Source organism: Trichomonas vaginalis, chromosome VI (genome assembly GCF_026262505.1).
Source record: "Trichomonas vaginalis G3 chromosome VI, whole genome shotgun sequence".
NCBI classification, from domain to species: Eukaryota; Parabasalia; order Trichomonadida; family Trichomonadidae; genus Trichomonas; species Trichomonas vaginalis.
This window is the reverse complement of record NC_067208.1, coordinates 19,401,391-19,427,256: the sequence shown is the minus strand read 5'-3', so window position 1 is coordinate 19,427,256 and position 25,866 is coordinate 19,401,391. Positions and strand designations below refer to the sequence as shown.

The window sequence follows — 25,866 nt, the reverse complement described above, 5'->3', positions numbered from 1 at the left end:
ATAGTAAAATGGGTTTCTTCAGTAAGATAGGAAACTTCTTTCGAAATGTTGGAAGAGGTATATGGAATGGAATAAAAACCGTAGGAAGAGGAATTTGGAACGGAGTCAAAAATATTGGTAAAAGAGTAGGTCAGTTTGTTGGTATTATACCTAAAGACCCTGAACCAGAAGAACAAGCTCCTGTTATACAACAGCCTGAACCTGCACCACAGTCTAGTTGGCAACCAAATCCAACACCTCAACCGTATTAAAAAATTATATTTTTACCGTTCGATAGTAGTTGTATATGAAACTAAGTTCTAAGTAAAACGCATGGTATAATGGAATTATTCTTTTTCTTCCATCTGTAGTAAACCATACTTGAAAGTCTGAAATACTTCCACTCGGCGGTTCATATAGCTTTGTAGGTTTTTCGTAAAAGTCATTTGCCAAGCATAAGAAAGAGTTTTGGGCGCCAGAAAATGAAGCATGAACAATAATAGCAGCTGGGTCGAAAACATCTTTAAATAAATATGGTTCATCTCTTGCATATCGACTGTAAATATTTGCTAATGGAAGTTCGACTTTCTGATTTAACATTCTTTGCAAATAATACCATGACATTGCAGTGAATTCTGTATATATTTGTTCGTCTTTCTTTGGATTGTCTTCGTAGATTTGAAATGACACTTGTGAATTTTGTTTGTCATATACAATTCTCACATAAAGTGTGCTCTCGGTATTTGCATATTCATCAGCATATTTTGCATAACATGAATTTATTTTATCTTCTATATTTTTTAACGCAGTCTGTAGAGAAGATGAAAGGTCAACTTGTATTAGCTCAATTTCTTCCCACATTTTTCGTTTCCCTTCAGATATATAATCTATATGAAACCTTACAATAAATGGAAAACTTTTATCTTCTACAGACACAAACTTCATTCTACGAAAGCCAATAGCTTTTGTGACAGATGGGTCTCTTAACCATCTTAACGGGTAGTCAAAACGATAGCCTTCATGCTTTACGGTCTCTGTCTCAAACTTTTGACCGACATTAGTAAAAAGTTCATCTAATGGTTTAGTTGTAGCAACTCTTGAATTTTCTTTTTCTATTGGAAGCATATTTTATCTAGAATAAAAATGTCAAATGAAACAGCGTCTATGAGAGAAATACAACACAACCGACAACTCATTATGCAAGCTCTAAATAAGAACACAACAAACTTTTCAAACTATTCTAAGATATCTGAGTCATTGAAAGAAGGAAACTTAAAACTGACATTAAACCCAATGACAGATGAGTTTCTGTTTCAAGACAGTAAGAACCATACTGTCTGTGTAAATCCAACAAAAGGAACTTTAAACGAGAAGCCTATAAAAGAACTTCTTTTGAAAGCAGATGTTGACAACAAAGCTGACAAAGAGTATGTCATTGAAAAAGTTCAAGAAGAACATGACAGAGCAGATGCAACATATGCAACAAAAGAACATACTCATCCTGAACTAGCGGACAAAACAATATGTTGACAATAAAATGTCAAGTGAAGTGACAAGAGCTGAAAACGAATATTCTAAAAAGACTCATATACATACCATTGCAAATATTACAAACTTACAAGAAACCTTAAACAGGAAAAGTGACGTTGGACATACACATTCTATATCTGAAATAACAGACTTAAACGTTAGCCTTGAAAAGAAAGCTGACAAAACATATGTCAACAGTGAGTTAGAGGAGAAGGTAGATAGGGGTTTATGGCTAGTGCGTTAGTGAAGAAGGCAGATAAGGAATATGTGGATGAAAAAGACAATGAAATTAAAGAAAGGGTTGAATGGTATAATGAACGGACATCGAAGATTTTAGAAGGTAAAGCCAATACAGGGTGGGTTTCAGGATGTTTAGACCTTAAAGCGGATAAGAACATACACATACCATTGCAAATATTACAAACTTACAAGAAACCTTAAACAGGAAAAGTGACGTTGGACATACACACGATTTCTTCGCAACTGTTGGTATAGAAATATTGAAGGAACGGTTGAAGGAGCTGGTGGGGATGTATTAGATTGGAAACCTCCTAACTTTCCACAAGGTTTAACATCGGAAGAAGACATAACAACGATGAGATACATTAGATGTAGAAATGTCTATGTCATGGAGGATGAAAAAAAAGTTAAATTCACTGCTCAAGATTTATATGACAACAAAGCTGACAAAACATATGTTAACGATGAGTTAGATAAGAAAGCTGACAAAACAGAAACGTGAGTTAGATAAGAAAGCAGACAAAACAGAGCTTCAAACATTAAAGACAGAAATGCTTCAAACATTATATCCTATAGGCTCTATTTATACGTCAATGAACTCTACCAGACCAGAAACAGTTCTGGGTTTTGGAACTTGGACTCAAATAGTCGACAGGTTTTTGTATTGTGCAAACTCTTCAAAGGAAACAGGTGGAAGTAAAACGATTTCAGGTGAAAATTTACCTGCGCACAGTCACTACATAGATTTAAGTACATCTCAAGCAGGTTGGCATAAGCATAAATTTTGGGATTGGTCAGCAATGAAAAAAGGTAAAGGATATGATGTTAAAGACGACGTTCAGTTTGCTATAAATTGTTTCTGGGGTGACACTCAGGGAGATGGAAACCATACACATCGCGTTACAGGATATACACAAACAACGGGACAAAGTAAAGACTACATGCCACCTTACATGACAGTTTACGCATGGTATAGAATTGCTTAGTCGTCATTTTCAACTTCTTTAGCATATTCGTCAGGAGTTGTCTTATATTTGTTAGGAACTGTCTTTGAAAGTATACCACCTTGAACTTTGACAAGTTTGAAACGAGGTCTGACAATAGTAGTTTTATCTTCTGCTTGCAGTCTGTACATTTTGCCATGTTTGCCTAAAACTTCATAATATTCTCTTGTATACTTTCTTCTATTTTTACGAACACGAATGGAGTACCTGTCGAGTTCCCATTGTTGTCATAGTCAATAGTATTTTCATATGGGTCGCGTTTAGGTATTTCTATTTTTACTTTGTCACCTTTCTTAAGTTTGAAGCCTGGCATTCTTTCTTGTTTGTCTCTTTTGACTAAACTATTAAATATATAGTCTTTCTCTAAGTCGGGGTTGTTTTTCATTTCTTCGGGGGAGTGGTTTCCCAAACCTTTTTGTTTACGGCTATTGTAAATATTTAAAACTTGTCTCATCTTTGCCATGGAGAAATGTCTATATTTGTCGTCATATGACATTTCATTTGCTTCACCACCTTGTGGTTGTTTAAGTCTCTTAAGATTTTTATACAACTGTCAATGACACCAAGAGCAGAATGGTTTTGGTCGACAATGAAATATTGGTTTACATTTTTTGAACGCAGATAGTTTTTTAATATCGTCTGATTTGAAAGAACTTTCACAGTCAGATGTCAGTTTTGTTGGATGGTATTTGTCAACAAATATTGTCAAAGCTGCTAAGATATCTAAAATATTTTTGGACTGTAATGGTATGGCTTCACAGTATCTTGTGTTTTGACCGACAAATATTAGCCAGTATGGTGGTCCATCTTCTCTATACCTCGGAATGTTTTCCAAGATATCCATAAACCAAGCATTTGGTGTTGAACTAAAGATTTTTATCATGAGTGCTTTCTTTGTCGCTTTAGAAACATAGGGTCCTTGTTTGGATTCGTCATTTTTTACCCTATAAGAAATGGGTTTATTTGGCGCATTAGCAGGAGTTGCATCCAGATTTTTGCCCGCAGTGGGAACAATAGCCAGAGGTGTATTTGGAGTTGGAAGGAAGATTTTGAGTACATTAGGTATACTTAAAGAGAAAGCACAACCTATTATACAAACTGTACAGAAAGGTTGGGATGTAGCACGAGATGCAGCAAATCTTATTCCAAATCCTGAAACAAGAGGAAAAGTTCAAGGATGGATGGACAATGTAGGAAGACAAGCAGGAAACTATTATAACAAAGCAAATGACTACTATAACCAAGCAGGACACTATATGGACCAAGGTGAAAGATTCTTTAACAGAGGATATAACCATGCACAACAATGGGTAAACAATAACCAAACCGCAACCGCCTCAAACGTGGGGAATGTAAATTTTTTACTGAGATGAAATGAACAATACAGCATTGAGACAAATGGGTTCAAGATGGATTTGTCGGCTTCCAGCAGTTACACAACCACGTGTTTGTCAAGTTCTTCCTATACCTCAGGAAGTTTTAGACCGACTTAAAAAACCTAAACAACCAGTTGAAAACAAAACAAACTAAAATTTTTACTGAGATGAAATGACCGAAGAAGTTGAAACGGTAGATTTGACACCACAAACAAAAAAGTTCAGAACCATTGTCAAAACCTGTCAAAGAACTTACAGATGAAGAGAAAAATTCAATAATAGAAAGTGCCAGGTCTGGAAATACAAACCCTAACTACAAAGTCACTTTTCATAGAAATGGAACGGCTAGTATCTCAAAAAAGAAACAGACTCTCACAAATAAAATATTGAAGTCTGAAGGAGCTTTCGAGACAACAGATGGAAAAGTTTACTTCACTGACCAACAGTTCATTATAGAACATCTCATTGACTTAGAGTCGAAATATTCTAAACTTTACAACAAACACAAAAAGTTGAAAGGAAAACAAAAACAAATGGCATATGATATTTATGAAGATGTTGACGACACAACCATACCTGCAAGTGAGGTAAAGTCAGAGGAACCGAAAAGTGACGAAAAACCGATAGAAGAAGGGAAGCCACAAACTGAAGAAAAACCAAAACCAAAGGTTAGTTTCCAAACTAAACCAAGTCAACCTTCATTAGCTGGTATGGGTTGGCGTCAAAGACTTTTGGCAGCAGGCGGTTATGTAAAGTAAAGAAAAAACATTTTTTTATTTTTATAAAAATGCCCCCGTATAGAATGGATAGAAGGTCTGCTAGAATAAAAGCAGAGTTGCAAAGATATGGTTGGAGAGTTTCGAAGAAGTTTAAATATAAGAAAGGAAGACCCATAAAAGTCTATGACAAACTGGCTGGTCTGACCTATGAAATGGACTTAGAAACAGCACGCGCAAATTATCCAAACAGATTAGAGAGGTTAGAAGAAGAACGTCTTATGGACATGCCTTTCGATGTTAGTGAGCCTCAAGTTGAAGGACACGACGGCTTTGCCAGATTCTACTGGAAACATGACGAACAATTGCATCCTTTGAGAAGGAAAAAAGGAAAAGGTGAAGACAAACATGCTCCCATGGAAAGAACAAGATATGCATATGAAAAGTACCGTGAAGTTAGAAGTCAAATTACATCTGGTCGAACCTTTACAGTAAACTTTGACGAAGGAAAGAACAAAGAAGGCTTCATGGGTGTACTTGCTGCCATACAAGATGGAAATAAGAAAGGATACAATCTCAGATTGACCATAACAGATTTGGACGGTCATATATACTATGCGCATGGCAATGTCACAACAGCCGCACAACTTCTTGACGCTTTCAAGACTACAAAGAGAGAACAAATGTTTGACTCCGACTCAGACATTTTGAATGCAATTGAAGGAATTGTAAGCGTGAAGTTCGAATGGTACCAACCTAACCCTCAAGCAGTCAGACAACATGCTGGATACTTCCCGTTCATAAATAAGTCTGACATTGACTTGACAAGGTATGGAATTTACAATTCAATTGAAACAATTGTCAATGAACCTTGCATTCTTACATGTCTCAGGAACTCTGGTCTTGTTACAGAAGAGAAGATGAAGTATCTTGAGTCATGTGTGAAGACAAGGTACATTCTCAGAGGTCAATTGGCAAAAATTGCACCGTTGGCAAATGTCAATATCCGAGTCAACATACCTACAGCTAAAGGTTCTTCACATGACGACTATGTTGTTGAGTTCAATTTACCATGGTTGAAGATTGCAATTGTCCACAACCACTTCATGTTGAACGAAAGTCTTACAAACCCATTGTTCGGAAAAGGCAAGTGCAACATTGTCAGAGCTGTAAACATTCTTTTCGAGAAAGGCTTGTTGGAACCAATTCCAGATGACAAGCTGACAGAAACTTTTGTACCAAAAGACGAAACAAACTTTTCATTGTTAGCAAGACCAAAAGTTGTTCCAGACAAAGTTCTAGCACAAAAGAAGTACACAGTTCCAAAAGGAGTTGGATTGTTCGGATACCAACCTGAACCAGAAGAACTTCCAATGAGGTTGCAAGAACTTCAAGATGCTATAAACAAACTTCCATTGAGACATCCAATTGACGTCAAATTGTATTGGAGAGCATCTGAGTTAGGTCAGAAGGTTTTATATGAAACAGGTTGCTTCGACGATGTTTATGAGATAACAGGAGAAGTTTCTCAGAAGATAAGAGACTCTTGAATTTCCACAAACTGGACCGATTGGTTGCGACAAGTTCGACTCATATGAAAAGATATACTATGTCGACCTTAACGCTGCATACATGAGGTTTGTCCAATATATCCCGACTGGAATTCCAAACGAAGACGGTGAGTTCCCAGGAAGGAACTATACAGTTGGAAAAGTCATACAACAACTGTATGATATTAGGAAAGCTTCAAACCCCAAACTTGCAATGACACTCAAATTGCTTATGAATTCGACATGGGGATATTCCATAAAGAAACCTCAAGAGATGAAGAGTAAACATTATGAGAAGGTCGACAACTTTGTTGAAAGGTTTTCTCCTTTTGTTTTGAAGTACGAATTCACTCAAGGTCAAAGTGGCTTAGTAACCACATTAAAACCTATTGTCGAACATTGGTCTTACCCTCAGTTCGCAAAGGCAGTCCTTGACAACTACAACAAATTCTTCTCGGAAGTCAAATCCAAAGTGAAGGTTTACTATGAGAACATCGATGCACTCATGACGAACGAAGAAGGCTATAACAAACTCATTGAAATGGGCATGGTCGGTGAAAAGATGGGTCAATTCAAATTGGACAAAATTTTCACCGAAGTTCATGTCCTCTCCAAGCGTAAGTACTGGGGCATACTTGAAGACGGCACAGAAATAAAACATTGCATGAAGTAAAAAATTTTTATTCGAATTTGAATCGGACAGGTCGAGTTACACCATTCTTGGTCTCAAACTCATATATAACCTGTTTGTTTGTATTTTCGTCGACTATGACACGAGACACGAACATTGACCAAACGGACAAAAAGTGTCATTTCAGATGGTCCCGCAGCCAATCGCATTCGAGCACTTCGAAGAAGCCTTACGTTCCAAGGGAGAGGGTGTCTGGTGCAAGGCAGAGGTCATGAAACTCTACGAGCAGTACATCCTCAATGCCTGGGAGGACAAATCGTCCTTGGATTGGCAATTCTACCAACTCCTCTGGGACGACCTCCTAGGCAACTGGGATGACGAAAGAGTCCAATTCAGGGGTCAGGAACTACTTGTCCAAATTACCCTTAATTTAACCCACTTAATGAACTAAACACCTAAATTTACTCGGGGTTTCCCCCTAAAATAAAATTTTTTTACTCTTAGAACCACTCGAGGTTCTCCTTACGGTTGTTGAGCTTGTCACCGTCAATGTGTCTGACCCTCGTCTTCTTGTCTGGATTTGGAACCCATTGAATTGCGACAAGCTTGCCCATGGAGATTGAACCGCGATTCCGAAGGTTAAGGTTCAAGTGTCCCAAGTTGTTGAGGACTGGGGTAAGAACCTTGCCTGTCTCCTTGTTGCGGATTTGGTATGGGTAGGGTTGGGAAATTTCGTAAGCGTCATCGGCAACAAGGGTTGCCCAAACTTCCTCTTCTTCGTGTTTCTCTTCTTCATCTTCTTCCTCTTCTTCTTCGTGTTTCTCTTCTTCTTCGTGTTTCTCTTCTTCCTCGAAAATTCCTTCTTCAATTTGGTACTCACGAATTACGGTGTTGCATGTTCTGTCCTTTCCGAGTACCTTCCAGATGGCATCTATCTCTTCGAAGAAACGGTAGATGAGTCTGGCAAGGTCTCGGTTCTCTCTCGCGTAAATGCGCAAGGTTTCCGTCAAATCATTCAGGACTTTCTCATTGGAAGCTTGGTTCATGAGGAACTCACCTTTAAGTCCCTTCATCTCTTCCATAAGACTACTTTGGAGAGTCTTAACGGTGTTTGTCAGATGAGCTTTCAAATTCAAAATTTGAATTTGAACTGGGCGCTTGTCTGGCAACATTGAAAGGACATCTGCCATTGTGTTCGGCTTCGGTGCTTGTTCGGACATCGAAAAAATGAAGTGGTTTGAGAATGACGGTTTTACTTCAAAAAGCTTGTTATGACGGTTAAGTCATACAACAAGTTTAAAATAATATCTTGTTCTTCTTCTGAACGTTTGTTGTCTCTTCCGATAAAAGTTTCGAACATGAGAACCAAAAAACGTTTTTTGAGATTGCGGAAGAGTTCAGGCAAACGTTCATATTCTGGATATGTTGGGAGCAGTTCAAAACATCTGAGCTGACTTTCGGACAAAATTGGGACAATGTCAGAAAATTCATCTTTGGTCGGACTGCTTGAAGGTAAGTCCCTTACATGTAAGTAGCTCTGGTAAAGTCTTCTCATTTCTGCTAACTTTTGGAGTATAGCTTCGTAGTTTAGAAGTTTTAATTTTAATTGTCTTATTCCACTCTTTACTTCTAAACGGTAAGTATCCATGAGGTCAAGAGTAGCTTTGGTAGCTTTAAGTGGAGCTATCTGTTCCTTGACTTGTGCAATTTTGGTTGCAATTGTGGTTTGAGCTCCTTCAAGTTCGCCGTCTATGTCGTTCTCAACGCCTTCAACCATGGCTTGAAACTCTTCATCGGTCCATTGAGATTGGTGTGGGACGAATTTAACTTGCTTCATTCAAAAAATGAAAAAAAATGTTTTTACTCAAAACGTTAAGGTTGACTGAACTGGTTGGATGTCGCCTTCACAGGTTATGTAGAACGGCTGACCCGAGAAGTGAAGGAGAGACTGAATTGCCAATTTCATATGGGGTAGGGGGTTCTCCTTGTTTGGTATTTTTATCCAAGGACGTTTGTTTAGGAACTTAACAAGAGCTTCTCTTTTGGCGTCCTTTATGTCGTCGTAGGCTGTCCCGTCTGGTATTTGAATTGGAATTCCAGTCGAAGTCTCGAGCTGAAGTGTAGACCTTCCAGAAATACTGGTGAACTTGACCTTGGGCTTCATTACCCTGCGCAAGTACTGCTTAACAACTTCATTTATCTCTATAAGGTAAATTGCCTCGTCAAATCCTTCTGGCATTCCGAGTCCTTCCATCCGACAGGAAAATATTTTCCCGACAACTGGAAAAAATTTTCCCGACAACTGGAAAAAATTTTCCCGACGACAGGAAGAACTCTTCCAGTTGTCCGTCCGTAAACCATTCAAATTTTCGAAAATTGAGAACTTTTGGTCGAACTTCAGAAAAAGTTTTTCCTTCCGACAGAAAAGTTTTTTCCTTCCGACAGGAAAGGTTTTCCTTCGACAGGAAAGGTTTTTCCTTCCGACGGTTAAAGCACAAACAGATGTCCGACGTCCCACCAACCGAGCCCATATCCCAACCAGAGAACCGAAAGCTGCAAACCACAACAGTCTCCCAGCAACTCAGTTCCAGCAAGTACCTCCGATTTACTACCAATTTCACCTCAATGTTACTACCCCACCACAAGCTTCCCGAACTACCCTCCTCCTCAGCCTATGCCTTACTTCCCCAACCCTTGGATGTTTATGCAAAACCCTGCCCCACAATTCCAATCTCAATCCAAGAGAGACAAGAGTTCGAGGAAGGTCTGAACCGCTTACGCAAAGAGTATGCTAACTACCCCAATGGAAGAAGACAGGCTCTCACTCTCTTCCCTCAAATCGACCGATTCGACTCGTACCACAGATTCGGTTCGTGACCGTGAAGACTACCTCAAGCAGTCTGAGAGACTCTTCATCCTACAACCATTTACAGTTGGAGCTCTCAAGAACATGCGCAATTACGAAAGGTCAGACACCAGCTGGAGACCGCAAAACAGACGTACTCGCAAGAGCAGTCCAGCTCGTCAAGACAAAACCGAGATAGTCGACTTCATTCTTGCAGCTTGCCCATACAAGTAAAAAAAATAAACAATTACGAGTTAAACTTTTTACTCTTTCTTTCTGAGTTGTTTAGAGCTGGTTTCTCTTGTAGGAACCTTTCGTACTCTTCCATGGTCATGTAATTGCGAATTTGTACGCAATTCCAGGTTCGTTGTTTTGAACCTTACGTATGTAACGCTTCCATCCTCCTCAGGGAAGTAAGCTGCTAACATCTGACCAAGTTTTCTCGGTGACTCGGAGCTCATAAAAATGTCACTTTTTAAACGTTAAGTTTTTAGTCTTATTTTACCCTTTGTTTACCCTTTGTTTACCCTTTGTTTGTCAAGGTAGTATTGGAGTGCAATTTCTCCAAATTCTCTGTGTCGGAGTTCTTCAGCATTTTCCAAGGTGTTCCTGGAGAACTCAAAGAAGTTGTCAAGAACATACTGCCATGCTGCTCTTCTGAGTTCGTCGGTATTTTGGAAGTGTTGCACCTTCGAGTCTTCGGACATGAAAAAATAACACTTTTTCTATTAAACCGTTTACAATTTGAATTTTGTTGCTGAATTCAGCAAAAATATAATTTAGGGTAGATGGGTATATCTAACCTCTTTTCTAACCTCTTTTCTACCCTCTTGAATTTTCATGAATTTATACAGAAAATGCTTGTTTTGAGGTCGAGCCACTTTTGGCTCCACCGTATTCTTTCAACCAAAACTCATGAATTCGCAAAAATATTTTAGGGTAGAAGGTTAGATATAACCTCTTTTCTAACCTCTTTTCTACCCTCTTGAATTTGTCATGAGTTTTCCCGAAATAAAAAATAAAGTTGGTTTTTTTAAAAAAATATTTTTTTATTTTTTATTGTAAGAACATGTTAGCAACAACAGCACCAAACTCGTTAGTCATGAACCCAACTTCAATGTTAGTAGAGATGAAAAGCTTCATTCCTTCTTCATATACTTTCGAAACAAAAATCCAGAAGATAAAGCAAGAACTTTTAACAAGTACTTTGGACTGTTGTGCGAAAGATGAAACAAATGAAGAATCTTTATGAAATGCAGGATATTATTGACCATTTACCCAAATTGCCTGAAATTCAGCAACAAAAGCTCACTATTCCTGAATTCGATGAAATAGAAGTCAAAGCAACTGACTCAGTAGAAATAAAGAAGTTCATACGAAAGGTAACTATGAGTTTCTTGGATTTCATTGCAACCACAAAGTCATGGACAAAGATTGCGATATGGTATATAAGAACATCTCTGACATATACAATCTGGGGAGTTTAAGACCTACGACAACTTTGTTTCGTTAGTTGCTGAATGTGTATGCAGATAAGAGATAAAGATAGAAAGAGGTAAGATATGGAATGAACAGATAAAAACCCGCAACTTTTGAGTTAAAGAGAAAATTGACGCCTTAGTCATACTAGCAGGTAAGGTTTCAGAATATAACGCAAAAATGAACCCACAATGTTCAAAATGTAAAGCAGCAATTAGGAAATATAACTACTCCGTCAAAGAGATAGAACGTATGCGAAACGACTATGCTGACTTAAAGAGGGAGGCAGAGAAACCAGCAGAAGATAAAATGGACATGTTGACATTTCTAAACAAAAACTATCCAACAGCTGACGATTTCCTTCTTCAGATGTCAAGAAGAAATATAAAGAAAACCTTCGGCATTGTTAAAACATTCGATGTACTGACAGAAGAAATAGAAGCTACGAAATTGTTTAGAATTTCACGAATTCACAATGTTTACCATGTAAAACGCTTATAAAAATAACTGGGTAGAAATGAGGTTAGATATCGGTTAGATATACACTCTACCTAAAATATATTTTTATTGAATTCCGTATGAAAATCGTGAAAATAACAGAGTATTTTGACAACTTGCAGAGTATGAACCATTTATTTTTATTGACTTTTTACAATTTGAACTTTGTTTGCGTAGATATGAATTCTGAAAGAAGTATGAGGGTCTTGTATGACTTTGTACTTCTCCCATAGTTCATGTCTGTCAAACTTACCTGCCATGGACTCTTTCATAAGTTCCATGAAATCGTCTTCGGACAATCCAGGGAAAAGTATGATATCAGTAAGTATTCTTTTACATCCTTACTTAAACTCTTTGCTGTCTGTACACAAATGACAACTGAGATGTTAAAGTGTCTGAGCTTCTTAAGAATTCGACACATGTCTTGTTCTCTGTTCTTTAACAAAGGATGAGAGCAAAGTCATCTAAGATAAGAAGACATCTATGAGGGTAAGTCTTCCAATCGTAAGATTGCAATTTCTTCGAAATGTATTCTATCTCTTTCTGTTTGTTTCTGAAGTGTTTCTTCTCTAATATTCTCTGCATTTCCTCATTTGGGTCTTTAAACTTCGAATTGACATACTCATGCATTATACATTGTACTTCAAAACTCTTCTTTGACTTCTTTATCCAATCTAACAACTCAGAGTCTTTTATACATACTAACTTAGACTTCTTTATAATATCTTTGAACGAATTGACGGTTTGGTCAAATTGACCAGAAGTACTACAAATGAACTAACTCATAGAATGGGTTCTTCTCATCTAGTTCTTGTTGTTGTGCAGCCATTTTAAGATAAGTGAAAGTCTTACCCGACCCAGGTGGTGCAATTAGACCTGTTATACCATTCTGAGCAAATAAGAACTTGTCATGTATAGGCTTTATCTGAGCATTTTCTAACTTCCTCTTGTTCTTGTTTAAAACATTCTCAAATTTCTTGTCAATGTCAGCAAACTTTTTTTCTAACATATTTTTAGAAAATTAAAATTTTATCTTTTAGAAAATGTCTAGCGATTTCGCTATCTATATTCGAGACAAACTTTTCGACAGCAAAACATCTGTCGACCATAAAATCTTACATAGTGTAAACAAGAAAGGTGAATTTGTTCTAAAGTTCTGTTTCTGGGAATATGACAAGAACCATAAAACATTAAGCAGAGAAGTCTTAAGTTTGTCAATGACAGACTTGTTGACAGAGATGACGCCGATTGGAAAGATGAAGTCCAACAAAAGTTCTTAGAATGCAAAGAAGACACATGCGCTGTTCTTGAAGATGAAATAGAAAACAGAATAGAAGAGCTATTAAAGGACAAAGACCTTTTACATAAATATGGTTCGAGAAATTTGACATAACTCCACCAGAGAAAGAAGAAGAAGAGAGAGAAAGAAAGAAAAGAAAGTAGAAGAAGAGAAAGAGCCAGAGCCAGAGAGAAAAAGAAATTTGACATGTAAAAATAAAATTTTATTTTTAGAACATTTCTGGGTCAATGTCAATGTTCTCTTCCTCTTTAGGAGCAAACACTGGCTTAGACTCTAAAATCTTTTTACCCAATTTACCTTGAACTTCAACTATCTTAGACTCATAATATTCATAGTCGTCTGCTTTCTTTGGTTCATAAGGTATAACAAGTTTGTATGCTTTGCCTTCTTTAAGGTTTGAAAACCTTCTGTCAAAATTTTCTTTGACTGCTAACAAACCTTCTATGTCTAAGTCTTCAAATTTCGCACCATTTTTAGTCACAATAGCAAACTTAACTGGTTCGATGTTCCAAACTTTGTCAAATGTAGACTTTTCAAAATGGTAGAAGTAAACATTCAAATAAGCGAATGGGTCTAGTTCTTCTTTGACTTCTGTCATGTACTTGTTGACTGAAATATATTTCGTCATCTTTTCTATCGGATAAAAAAATATTTTTTTTAAATTTACTCATAAAAATTTTTCTTTGTATATACGCCGTTCTGTATGTCTAAAAGATTTTTGACATTTGCCAAGAATGTACGTTTAGAAGCTGCCATATAACCATACTCTTGACAATATTGTTTATATGAATCGTACAATGACCTTTCATCTAAACACTCAAAGTTAGTCTCATCTATGAACAGTTCATATACACTCTTGTTTGCTTCTAACAATGTTTGTCTCTCTTCGGTATGTGGAATTTGTCTTGGATTGAACTTTGAAATATCTAATGTCATGAAATATGAGAACAAGTGGTTGTAAAAGTTAGGTGTCAAAGTTTCTGCTAAGTCGTCAAAATATTCTGTATCTTGCATATGAGAATCTGACGTTCTGACAACTACATATCTTCTGTCAGAACTTTCTAACTTCATCGGAACAGTTGTTTGAAACCATAATGAAATTTGCAACATTTTCACAAACTCTTTGGTCTTTATACTTTCTTTCAACAACTCCAACTTTGTCTGTTATAAGACTCTTCAAAGCATCTGAGTTTAAAACTTTTGTTGTATCTATACTTTGAAGTTCGTTACATACTATAAGTTTCATATTCTCTATTGAAGAGTTAAATTTACCGCAGATGTTTTCTAAGTTTGTCATATTCGGGTTCGAATAGCCCTCTAACAGTTTGCATAAATATCTGTAAAGAAAGTGTTCTTACCTGTTCCTTGTTTTCCAATTATAATGAGAGCAGTTTCATTTTTAGCACTTGGATGTTGTAAGATGTTTGCAAACCAACATAAGATATACTCATAGACTCTTTCGTTTCCATTGCATATAATTTCTTTGACATGGTCTAACCAAGCTTCTATAATTTTTCTTTCCATTCTACTTGTTCGTATTTATATCCAGTGAAGATAGAATAGAAGTTTGGAGATGGTGTATAGAACTTTATACCACGAACTGAAAAATCTTCTAACTTTGACAATAAGATATCCCAAGCATCTAACATCTTCATACCAACTTGTACGACTTTTATTTTCTTAAGTTTCTGTCTACATTCTTGTTCTGAAACTATTGTTGCTCTTGGTTTGTTAAAGACAACATCCCATTCTTTCATGACATAACATTCTGGGGCAGAGTCGACATAAATGACTAAACGTTTCAAATTCTCGACTGCTTTGTTATAGTCTCTAAATGGACACATATTTCTGAATGCTTGGAAGTCATAAAAATCTGAAACATCTATTCTGTACATTTTTATAAAAATAAAAAAAAATATTTTTTTTTATTCTTGACTTTGTTGTTCCATTTGTTGCATTTGTTGTTCTTGAGCTATTTGTTGTTGAAGTTGTTCTTGTAATACAATACTTTCACCAGTTGCATCTTCCAATTCGAAACTTTCTGCCGTCATTGACAAATACATAGGACATAAAAGTTTTACAGGAACAAAGTTTGCGTCAACTAAGGTTAAGTTTATGTTTGCTAAAGTGTTTGAGTTTACTAAAGCTGAAAACTCTGCATTCGAATGAACAATAGGCAAACCAGCAGAGAAAGTGTTGTTTATACGCATGAGTATCTTTTGGTCATAGTAGTTTCTGTCGACATTCGAATAACACTTTGAACCTAAGTTTGAAACAATATATAAAATAGGTGTACTTAAAGTCAATGGAACAGACAAACCTTGTATGACACCTTTTCCTGTTATAGGAAACTGTTGGTAGTAAAAACCAGATATAAGTTTTGTATTATAGCTCATATCGTTTATAGTAAACTCAGTCGGACATCCAAACATAATGAAACCTGCTCTAGTTGCAGCACATGTTACATCCGTCCTTAAAGTATTAAATAAGTCAACAAAACCTGTTGGTGGTATATCTGAGTAAGTATCTTCAAAGAAGTATTTTTTACCATTCACAACAACAAAGTCTTCTGGTGTCAAAAGAGCAAAACAGGCTTTAGTCGTCATCGTGTTTAAGGTTAGTTTACAATATCGTCCTTGAGGACTTTGTAAGTTTGTTGTTATAGAATTATATGACTCAGGGTTTTTAGTCGTAATAGTATAAACCATATGTCTTCTGCCATTTACTTAGCAAATAAATTTTAATGAAATGTTGTGGTCGTCAAATATTTTTATGACGTCTGGGAAACTATATTTTAAGTTCAACGTTTCACCTCCTTTCATAACGTATATCTTGTCAATGACATTATATGAAACACCACAGCAACTAATGTCGGGTTCTATTTCTTTGATGTTTATATCGTCTGCCTCTGTCAAAAGTTTCAATAGTTCTTTCAAAATTTCATGAGGTGCGATGACATATGAGTTCACTTTTACAGGGTTGTGTTCGACCAAGTTTAACATTATACCAAAGCTTGACAAATCTTCTCCTGAGTTTTAAGTTTGTCTTTAAGTTGTTGGTAGTCGTTTCGAATATCTGCAACAGAACTTAAGTCTCTGCTAACTTCAGGATATGTTGGTTGTTCTTTTACAGGAACTATTGTTATACCATCTTCGTCTTCGTATGGTTTCCCCACTTCAACATCTCTTTCTTTGACATTGACAACAACACTTTGACTGTTTGTTTGAGTTGGTGAATTTAACTTCACATCTGCCACCGCCATTAAACCTTTTGAAACACTTACGCTTCTATTTTTCGGAAATGACATTTTACTTAGAATAAAAAGATGGACGTATTCGAGTATCTCTTCGAATTGAAGCAGAACAAAGTTTACACACACAAACAATACAAATACATTGACAGAATAGTTCTTTATACAAACAATGGAAATGTTATAGAATAGCAGTCTTTGCTGAACCAAAATATTTTCATAAAGCAAAGAAAGTTGGTATAACTGAAATGGTGAAAGTTCTTGAAGCAGACAAAAATATAACAACAAAACTGACCGATATTTCTAAAGGTAAGTTTATAATACAATACTATGTCAAAACTGGCGTACTGTCAATATTTGACGGAGAGAAGTCAGTTCAAGAACAACTTACTGACCTGCTGCCAAAATCTGCTCGATGGAAGCTGTCGTTATGCCAATCTGAGGAGCCCCAGCAGGTTTCATCGAACGAATCTTCAAAAGAGCATCTTCCGTGAAAAGTGCTATTGGTTTTGTAAACTTCTTTGCTTTCAATTCATCTGGACCGTCTCTGTCACCAGTATATTGTATTTGAACTGTACCAACAGTTGAAATACCACCCATAAAGTCTTCTGAGTCAGCAAATGGAATGCCAAGCCAAAAGTTTGAACGGTCTCCATTTGTATATTGAGTTTTTTGACCTCCTGTATGAGTCCATACTTTCACATATGGCATAATAGAACTTTGCATTTCAGGGTTAATGGTTGTTGTGAAGTTGTTGTTAAAGTTCATAGCATCTAATGTCAAGTTGTATGACCTCATATCCTCAACTGTAGAATATTCTTCTCTTGGATAGTATTTGCCATCTATGTTTATATGGTATTTAATACCAGGGTTGTAGAAGCAAGAATAGTCATTTATAGTTCGTCTGAACAGTACAAACATAGTATCTGCATGTTTCATTGCAGTTGTTAAAGCAATATCTGTTCTTGCACCTGGGTCAGCACTTTGGTTTCCAACTTCACCTGCAAAGTCTTTGACAGATATTTGGTGTATAGGGAACATAAGTGGAACTGCAATATATTTGGCAGCTAAAGCATTTGAAATATCTGGGTCCAACATATAGACTGCAAGTCTGCTTTCTATTCTCTTGCATTCAAATTTTTCGCATGTGAACTTAACTGGGTCCCAAGCATCTCAGCAGCATTGAAATAATAGTTTACTTCAGTGTTGAGGTTTGAGAAACCAAAGTCTAAGTCAACTTTGTTTTGCAAAAGTCGGCGAATGACATTTTACGTTCCACTACAGTAATAGTGAATGGGTCTTGTGTTGGTGCAATGACTAAGTTATTTTTGCTTGGAGTAAGTTCGATAGAAATTTTTCCTGCCCAGTTTGGCAAGTATCTTAAAAACCTGAAGATGAGGAAAGATGACAAAGGAACTCTAAGTTTCAGTTTTACTTTGTTACTGCTTCATTTGTCCAGAAAGGTTAACATAAACTCCTGGAACGTTAGGGTCAAGTCTTCTTATTTTCTCAATAGTTGCATACTGGTCTGTTTGTTCTCTAGCTTGTGGTTGTACTGAGTTTCTCAAAGCGAACCATTCATAGTTTGCCCATGTTACTGTTTGAACTAAGTCAGAGTTAGAATATATCTTATATCCCATGAAAACTTCTGGAGCATATTGGTATCCGACATAGAAAATTCCATTGCAACCTTTCTTGTCAGACAACTTGGCAGAAGGTTTTATTTCAATGTCTTGTTCCACGTATAAGAAAGAGTTGTCAATAGAAATTATATGAAACCTGTCGCAAGCAATATCTACTGTTGTTGAAGAACCTTCTCCAAACTCACCTACGTTTCCATAAGAAACAGCAGTTGTATATTCGTAAGTTCCAGGAACTATTTCTGACCTTCTAATGGCATTGTCGCATTCGTTATACCATTCGGAAACATTTCCATTCATGCATCCAAAACTGTTGGCGTTATATTCTGAGCGGCGTACATTTCATATGAGTAAAAATATAGAATAGTTGGATTTATATGTCATAATAGAACCCACGTGGACCAAGCTTTACTTTCTTCCTGACTGAGTTTTTAACTCTTCTTTTTCCTTCATTGCCCTCTGCTTGAAGTTGTTGCATCTTTGCATTATGTTCATCTAGTATGTTGCAAATTTCCCATGTCCTTTTTGCCTTTTGGCTCTGGTCGCCCATCTCAGGTAACCTATATCCTAGAAAGAGTTTGTCATAGTCTGTATTTGAGTCTTCGCGTATTGTTTGCATGACTCTTTCCTGAGTTTCAGGTTCAAGCTCTTCAAACAGTGCCTGTCCATATGGAATAAGCTCGTTTCCAAATATATGTTTTTGTAGCCATTCTGGTTTTCTTTCCATGTTACCAACAATATCTTTTGTGAATGGGAAAGCTTTTACCCAATCTTTCAGTCTTGCGTCGTTTATTTCTGTAGTTGGTTTTATTTTGTCAAGGAACATGTTTTTCAATACTAACATTTCATTTGGTACTGTCCATTTGAGTTTTCTTAAATATTCATCCCTTCTCGTTCATTGTCTGCAAAGTAAGTTTTTATGACATTTTGTAAACTTTCGTTTGCAAGGTCATGTACAATAGGTTCTCTTCCTTCTCTCTCCCTAACTTTCTTTCTAAACTCTTCACCAAATATACCATCTCTATGGTTCTGTGTAGTTCTTTGAGATAAATGTTCTAGAACGTCAGGTGTTATATTTCCATCAGCCATGTTCATTTCATACTGGTCCAAAATATCTGCATCTTTCATATCTTTCAATGGCATTAAAGCCGCGCTGAAAATACCAGCTATATCTGTTCACCATTGACTTCCATTGCGTCTACAACTTCTTGGAATTGTGGTTGTAAGTTTATGAACCACCTATCTGGATTAGCTTTATGACCCCATCTCATTGTAGTTCCATCGTCTGCAGAAACAAAAGTAGGTTTGTTTCCATATTGGCTAGGTTCTGAATGAACTTTAAACAATGTTTCATTTCTATATGTTTTCTTGAAATTTAACCTTTTATCTTCACCGAGTTCATCCGAAGATTGAACGTTAAATGCTCGTAAGTAAAAAGGGTTGTTGTATTTGTGTACATTTTTTTTCAGTACTTCCATTCTATGCTGAATATTTTCATCTGGTGTTGGAGTCTTTTGTATGTCGGCAAACATTTTTCGATATTCTTCTACTATGTCAGCCGAATTTTTTAGACTCTTGGAAATATTCCATATTCTCCGCATACTCTTGTTGAGGGTCAAGATTTTTCGGCTGTTCCAAATCTTCATCTAGTTCTGTGAAGTTAGTTTCCAAAGGAGTGACTTGTTCGTTTCCTTCAGGCTCTTCTAGCTGTTGTTGCTGAACTATTTCTTCCATGTCTGGTTGTATCTGAACTTCTTCCTGTGGAGTTTCTTGTACCTCATCTGCTGGCATTTCATATATTCCGAGACCGTTTTCAACAATTTCCCTATCTACGTCATCCGCATTCATAAGCTTTTGTTCTTTCGTTCCGTCTCTATTTTTTACGCGTTTCATGACGAAAGTTGAATTGTCATTTAGCTCTGACATCAAATATCTCGGAGTAAATTCATCCATGTCATTTGGATGATATGCTATTAAATCATATCCCTTAGCGAGCTTGTATTTTCCAGGTTTGAGATTATATCCGTTTTGGTGCTGAGCCATAAAGCTAAATAGGTTCGGGTCAGTATTTCCATCCTTGAACTTTCTAATAGCTTCTTTATATCTGTCACTAAAGTCAACAGTATCTGGGAAACCACACTCTTCTTTAAGCATTTTTAAGAATTCTTGGTTTCCTTGTTCTCTACTTCTTTTATGTCCTTGCTCTGTTTGTGGTTGTTGTTGTGCAGGGTTTTGAACTGTTGGTTGCTGTGCTGGTTGTTGTGTTGGTTGTTGTGCTGGTTGTGGAGGTGGTTGTTGTGCTGGTTGTTGTGCATGCCTGTGTCTGTGTCCATGTGACGATGTAAATGTTCTAGGTAGTCCTGGTGCAGGTGCTTCTCTTGGAGGGTTTGGTGGTATATAAGTTCCACCAGCTGGCACATATGTTCCATCTGCAGCGTAATGTCCTACCTGACTTTTCGTTTTTAAGAAAGCATTTACTAGGTCTGTTTTGGTCTGTTGTAACTCTTTTTCTTGACTTTTCACAACAGTTGCTCTAACGGCGTCATAGGCACTTTGAACTGCCTGTCTCGTTGCTGCATCTGTTATTTTCGTCATATTTTGTGCTACTTCTCTTAACTCTTTGTCGAAACCTTCAGACTTCAGTTTCTTTCCAGATGAGAAGTCGTTCACTTGTTTCACCTTACTATGAAGAGCTTCGAAGGCGTTCTTAAAGTCAGCATTCATTAAAGCTTCATTTGAACTGTCTTCATCCGCTTGTATTTTTGTCCTTATTGACCCTATGAGTTGGGCTGCTTTAGCGTTGGCTTGGGCATCTAACCAGTCATTGTTAGCTTTTATATATTCTGCGCTTTTCATTGCCTTTTGCATGGCTGCGTCGTTATTTTTACTTTCTTGTGCTAAGTTTTCATACTGTACGGTTTGGTTTTGCAACTGTAAAAGTTTTTCTGCCTTTACATTTGCTTCAACTTCTTTTTTATACTCATCGCTATCCATATATGTCTTCAGGGCTTTTTGTTTTATCTCTTCATCTTTCAGTATTTTATATTGAGTAGTATGGTTTTTCAAATTTATGACATCTTGTTCCATTTTTGCTACTTCTGCTGCTTTTTCTGACACTTTTTTCGCATATTCCTCTGTACTTAGTTCTTTCAGTTGTTCTTCTTTCTTCTTTTTCTCTACGTTTAACTCATTGAGTTTCTTTGTGTGTCTGTCATATTCTAGTTTCTTTTCGTTTTCACTTATTTGTTTCTGTATGTCTATGTTTGACTTTTTGACATCTGTTATTTGATTTTTGAGTGAACTCAAATTCATTTGACTTTGAGGGTTATAAGCTGTTCCGTCTGCAGCTCCACCATAGCCTGCCATTTTCGCTAAAAGTGCCGCTCTTAAACCTCCACTCTGTGCACCAATAACTCGGTTTAAAAGCATAGGGTTGCTTGACATTTGTTGCAACATAGTGGGGTCATTCAGCATTTGTTGTTGCAACTGTTGTTGTGGTGTCAGTTTTACTATTGGATGTTTCAATGCTCTCTTCCTCTTACGTATATTCTTACGTAGCTTACGTGGCATTTTAAGTGAAGTTAAAAAGCGGTTTTTGACAGATGTTTATATGACACTTTTTGTTCAGCACAAAAAACTACTCGGTCAACAGCGACGACTCTCAAAAACCGTTGTGTAAAAAGTTTTACCGTTGGACAAAAAAGTATATATAGAAAACAAAAAACGTTTATAGTTCATTCAATATTTGAGATGGAACGGTTTTCCAACGGTAACTATTAAATAAAATAAAAAATAGAGGGGTCTCCGTTGACGAAAACGGTTTATTTTAAACTTTTCTATGAGTAGTCCGAAAAAAACAGTTTATTTTTGTCTAATGGAAGGAAGAAAAAGTGTCGCAAACAATTCGTCGACTACCTCTGCAGTTAAAGTTCCTACAACTTATGTCTCACCATTCTCAAAACCCTTACAACCTCCTATAATACCAAAGCAACTTCCTCATACAATTGCAAACAATTCGTCGACTACCTCTGCAGTTAAAGTTCCTACAACTTATGTCTCACCATTCTCAAAACCCTTACAACCTCCTATAATACCAAAGCAACTTCCTCATACAATTGCAAACAATTCGTCGACTACCTCTGCAGTTAAAGTTCCTACAACTTATGTCTCACCATTCTCAAAACCCTTACGACCTCCTATAATACCAAAGCAACTTCCTCATACAATTGCAAACAAATTGTCCAACAATTTGAGTTCTTCTTCTCAAAACACAACAGATACAGCTCAGCCAACAGGTCAAGCAACAACAACTATCGGAACAGAAGCATTTTCAGAAGAAGTTCATACCAATCAGACTCCAATCGAACATACAGAAACACAACCACCCGAAAATACAGAAACACATCCAATCGAACATACAGAAACACATTCTGCAATGACCACTAGGTCGCAAACACGATATCTCGCCTTTTGCAAACAATTTAAGTCTCAAATTCAAGACACACAAGATAGCGACACTCCTCTTTCAGAGAAAGTTCGTAGAAAATACGCAAAGCAAAGGTTAGAATTGTTAGATAAGTTAAATGAACAGTGGGGTTCAGAAGACAATCGAGATTATAACGAGATGTTTCAAGCTGTCATGGATGCCATTCAGCCTCTTGAAAACGAAATCAAAGACCCTGGCGTACTTGTTGACATGTTTGCTTCATATTTACCCGTTACTGCCAATCTCATAGCGTTGCAAGCTATTGACCAGTTCATTCACTTGTTTCCAAAGAACTTGCAGAAGCATTTACAAGAAGTTAAAGTTGCTGAATTTGTCCGTTTATATCCAAATTCATACAATTATTTGGAAGAATTGAATGAACATGGTGAAAGGTCATTCTATTTATATTTCTACACAAAAGACAACCAGTCAAAACGACTATACTGCATTGAACCTATGCCTCAATTCGTAGACAATTTCCACGTTATAACAACTGTTGCTTTAGATATTCCTGCCAGAGTTCCATATGGAGGAACAGTAACTATCTCAAGCTTTCCCAAGGGCTATAAAGGAAAGCCTCTCACAATTGCAAAATTCACACACAGCAGTTGCCAATTTGTTCAAGATGTCGAGTTCCATTTCCTCAACAATACGACTTTCATCATAGAGACTCCTCAAGAAGGTATATACAAAGTTTTCATTGCAGGATTTGTTGATCCCAATGGCGAAGAAGAAGAAGTCGAAGAAATCCTCACCTCAGAGAGCGAAGAAGAAGAAAATTTCCAAGACATTCAAGATTCAGAATATACCGAATAAAAAAACAATTTAAGACTAAAAATTTAATTTTATTATAATATTTTATTTTTTTCATCTGGTCTTTGTCTCATTCCTCCTCTAGTTTCTTAGGGGCTAGAGGGCACGAAGTGCCTGGAAGCCCCACTACCTTTTTTTTTTTTTTTTTTTTTTTTTTTAATGTTTCACCCTTTCAAAAATATAATCCTCCTCTCAAATAAACGTACATACGGGTGGCCTCTTTTTTCAAAAAATTAAAATTTGAAATTTTGGGCTCAAATATTAGAGATTTTTTCAACCTTCAACGATATATGTTGTCTATATCAGACCTCCTTTCTTTTTGATACTTAACATTGTTCCTAAATCTTAGCCGTTAAGGCTGTTCTGAAATATTTTTTTTTCGAAAAAATTCGAAAAAAATTCTTAAAATTCAAAAATCCCTTAATTCCTGAGGATTTTGGAAAAAAGTTTTTACATGAACATGTGTATATTATATGAAGTATATTGATAAGGTAAAAATCAAATTTTATTGCATATTCATCGAGAAAATAAACTAACGAATCCCTCAAAATTGAGAGGGTAATCCTCCTCCTCTCAAATAAACGTACATACAGGTGCACCCTTAAGGGACTATGATTGCTATCTCAAAAATATGCAAGTCCTCAATCAATTTTTTGTCACGGTAACTATATTTATAATTTTTAATTGTTTATTCGTAAAGAATTTTTATTATCTACTTATTTTTGCAAAAAATGTATTTTTAATATAATGGTAATAATGGCTTTGTGAGGTAAAGCAAATAAACTTGGATTTTTGCTTTAATTGTGAGTAATTGATTAAAAATTTAAATAAATTGCAAATTTTTGTCGATTTATAGCTAAATTTCATGATGGATCGAACTATCATTCTTTAACAAGTCTAATAATTGCAGTTAAATGCAATAGAACGAACTTTTGTTCCATGATTTTGGAGCTCGGCCATCTTGCCCATTGAAAAATTGAATAGGAAAAACGAATTTTTATTTTATTTTGGTGAAATATAAATAAAATATGATTACCATTAATATTCTTTTTGTTTGCTTCAAAATAAATTGAGCCACTATGATTGAATTTGAGAGACTTGGATTCAATTTAACCCCCTTTAGAAGATCTCAATTTTAATCTCTTATGGGTCTCTGTTTCTATCTGATGAAGCTTTTAATTTACTGATTATAAAAATTGTGAACTTCGACCATACAAAAGTGTAAATTCAAATAAAAAAAATCTGATTAGCCAACGTGGTATATAATTTAAATATGGAGTATAAAAAAAAAAAAAAAAAAAAAAAAAAAAAAGGTAGTGGGGCTTTCCAGGGGGCTTTGCGCCCCCTTCTAGCCCTAAAAAACTAGAGGAGACTAAAAAATTATATAGTAAGAATTAAAGTTTTTATTCGATAAGAACGACATGCGCTATCCGTTTTCTTCTTCGCTCCTCCTCTTTTCATAGTCATTTCTGATGGCTCTTTGTCAGCCACATGACCAGCAACAAATCATTGAGACAAATTGTTTCTTTGGTTTTTGTTAGCAGGAAACTTTTGGATGGTCGTAGAAAACGAATTCTACATTTTTGAAAATGTTGTGCTGAGTAATTCTGTGAAATGGGAATTGGAATTGGTTCTCCATGCAAAACCAAGCAATGGCGCGAACAAACATCGTCTTCGACTCTTGCAGGTTTTTGTCAATTGCAACAGTAGTTATGATGTGAAGGTTTTCCTCACATCCTCAGAGATTGTACATCGATAGATTGCTTTTTCTTTCCCTCAGGATACTGAAAGTGTGAAATGGAATGAGAGTTCTCCATATTCATTTGCTTCTTCGTAATAGTTGTATGTTGTGGAATTACGATTGAAATTTTCCTATGCTTGTTCCCCTCAGGTGTATGTCTATATTGCTTGGGAAAACAATAAAAATAAATTTTGCTCTATGAGCTTGTTTGCTATTAGATTGGTTGTAACCTGGTAATTTTGAGGCGAAAAGGTCTACAAGAACCCGGGATTTTTTATGTCGTTTTCAATTGGTTTAACAGATTCTATGACTTTGTTAAAATATTCACTATATATCTGAGTTGTCAGCTTCGATCTCCATTGTTAAGAAGTTTATACAAACAAATATTCAGTCTTCATGGGTATATTTTCTTTGACATGGAATTCGGGTAGCGAGAGGTCTCAGTCGTCGCTTTGTGTTTCCGTCGTGTTTCTTCGAATATTGTTCAAGTGTTTCAAAAAGATTATAAAAAATCTTGAAAATTGTGGGTCTCTTGTTTTAACATACTTGTAGAACTATGTGATAAACTTGTTCTGGGTGCTGGTTGTAAGATAGCTGTTTCAGATGTTTCTGTTGTGTTTGAGAAGAAGAAGAATCTCAATTGTTGGGACAATTTGTCTTGATATTGTAAGAACTATTGTTGAAAGACTTGTTCTGGTGGCTGTTTGGACAACTGGTTATCTGTTGTGTTTTGAACGACGACCAGAAAACTCATTGTTGAAGACAATTTGTTTTGTCAATTGTATGTA

General features: G+C 36.3%; 13 protein-coding genes and 6 pseudogenes across 19 annotated transcripts, besides 1 other annotated feature; 9 read left to right on the top strand and 10 right to left on the bottom strand.

Moving 5' to 3' along the window:
- Positions 1–21,687: part of a mobile genetic element that runs on past the window's edge.
- Positions 9–251, top strand: TVAGG3_0893390 (serine threonine-protein phosphatase family; the record flags this gene model as incomplete). The annotated part of the gene is made up of 1 exon (XM_051250945.1): positions 9–251. One exon carries the CDS (start codon positions 9–11, stop codon positions 249–251), a length of 243 nt encoding a protein of 80 aa, XP_051086420.1.
- TVAGG3_0893380 (uncharacterized protein) lies at positions 256–1,104 on the bottom strand (the record flags this gene model as incomplete). Its single annotated transcript, XM_051250944.1, has 1 exon — positions 256–1,104. The coding sequence occupies one exon, from the start codon at positions 1,102–1,104 to the stop codon at positions 256–258; it is 849 nt and encodes a 282-aa protein (XP_051086419.1).
- On the top strand, positions 1,738–2,735 carry TVAGG3_0893370 (annotated as a pseudogene). Its single transcript has one exon. A coding segment is annotated over exon 1 (998 nt).
- Positions 4,128–4,283, top strand: TVAGG3_0893360 (uncharacterized protein; the record flags this gene model as incomplete). Its single annotated transcript, XM_051250943.1, has 1 exon — positions 4,128–4,283. One exon carries the CDS (start codon positions 4,128–4,130, stop codon positions 4,281–4,283), a length of 156 nt encoding a protein of 51 aa, XP_051086418.1.
- Positions 4,932–5,674, top strand: TVAGG3_0893350 (uncharacterized protein; the record flags this gene model as incomplete). The annotated part of the gene is made up of 1 exon (XM_051250942.1): positions 4,932–5,674. A coding segment is annotated over one exon (743 nt), but the record flags the coding sequence as incomplete, so codon positions are not given.
- Positions 7,214–7,477, top strand: TVAGG3_0893340 (uncharacterized protein; the record flags this gene model as incomplete). Its single annotated transcript, XM_051250941.1, has 1 exon — positions 7,214–7,477. The coding sequence occupies one exon, from the start codon at positions 7,214–7,216 to the stop codon at positions 7,475–7,477; it is 264 nt and encodes an 87-aa protein (XP_051086416.1).
- TVAGG3_0893330 (cytochrome B-C1 complex subunit 6, mitochondrial family) lies at positions 7,527–8,246 on the bottom strand (the record flags this gene model as incomplete). The annotated part of the gene is made up of 1 exon (XM_001279151.2): positions 7,527–8,246. One exon carries the CDS (start codon positions 8,244–8,246, stop codon positions 7,527–7,529), a length of 720 nt encoding a protein of 239 aa, XP_001279152.2.
- On the bottom strand, positions 8,279–8,863 carry TVAGG3_0893320 (uncharacterized protein; the record flags this gene model as incomplete). The annotated part of the gene is made up of 1 exon (XM_051250940.1): positions 8,279–8,863. The coding sequence occupies one exon, from the start codon at positions 8,861–8,863 to the stop codon at positions 8,279–8,281; it is 585 nt and encodes a 194-aa protein (XP_051086415.1).
- Positions 8,910–9,265, bottom strand: TVAGG3_0893310 (uncharacterized protein; the record flags this gene model as incomplete). Its single annotated transcript, XM_051250939.1, has 1 exon — positions 8,910–9,265. A coding segment is annotated over one exon (356 nt), but the record flags the coding sequence as incomplete, so codon positions are not given.
- On the top strand, positions 9,529–10,105 carry TVAGG3_0893300 (annotated as a pseudogene). Its single transcript has one exon. A coding segment is annotated over exon 1 (577 nt).
- Positions 10,941–11,802, top strand: TVAGG3_0893290 (annotated as a pseudogene). Its single transcript has one exon. A coding segment is annotated over exon 1 (862 nt).
- TVAGG3_0893280 (protein of unknown function, DUF4108 family) lies at positions 13,357–13,776 on the bottom strand (the record flags this gene model as incomplete). The annotated part of the gene is made up of 1 exon (XM_051250938.1): positions 13,357–13,776. One exon carries the CDS (start codon positions 13,774–13,776, stop codon positions 13,357–13,359), a length of 420 nt encoding a protein of 139 aa, XP_051086413.1.
- On the bottom strand, positions 13,812–14,905 carry TVAGG3_0893270 (annotated as a pseudogene). The gene has a single exon. A coding segment is annotated over exon 1 (1,094 nt).
- On the bottom strand, positions 15,074–15,754 carry TVAGG3_0893260 (uncharacterized protein; the record flags this gene model as incomplete). Its single annotated transcript, XM_051250937.1, has 1 exon — positions 15,074–15,754. One exon carries the CDS (start codon positions 15,752–15,754, stop codon positions 15,074–15,076), a length of 681 nt encoding a protein of 226 aa, XP_051086412.1.
- TVAGG3_0893250 lies at positions 15,875–16,410 on the bottom strand (annotated as a pseudogene). The gene has a single exon. A coding segment is annotated over exon 1 (536 nt).
- TVAGG3_0893240 lies at positions 18,412–20,633 on the bottom strand (annotated as a pseudogene). The gene has a single exon. A coding segment is annotated over exon 1 (2,222 nt).
- On the bottom strand, positions 21,101–21,608 carry TVAGG3_0893230 (protein of unknown function, DUF4106 family; the record flags this gene model as incomplete). Its single annotated transcript, XM_051250936.1, has 1 exon — positions 21,101–21,608. A coding segment is annotated over one exon (508 nt), but the record flags the coding sequence as incomplete, so codon positions are not given.
- A 225-nt stretch (positions 21,688–21,912) lies between the features above and the next one.
- TVAGG3_0893210 (attachment subunit-related family) lies at positions 21,913–22,484 on the top strand (the record flags this gene model as incomplete). The annotated part of the gene is made up of 1 exon (XM_051250935.1): positions 21,913–22,484. A coding segment is annotated over one exon (572 nt), but the record flags the coding sequence as incomplete, so codon positions are not given.
- Positions 22,485–22,677: 193 nt separating this feature from the next.
- Positions 22,678–23,340, top strand: TVAGG3_0893200 (attachment subunit-related family; the record flags this gene model as incomplete). Its single annotated transcript, XM_051250934.1, has 1 exon — positions 22,678–23,340. The coding sequence occupies one exon, from the start codon at positions 22,678–22,680 to the stop codon at positions 23,338–23,340; it is 663 nt and encodes a 220-aa protein (XP_051086409.1).
- Between the last annotated feature and the right edge of the window lie 2,526 nt (positions 23,341–25,866).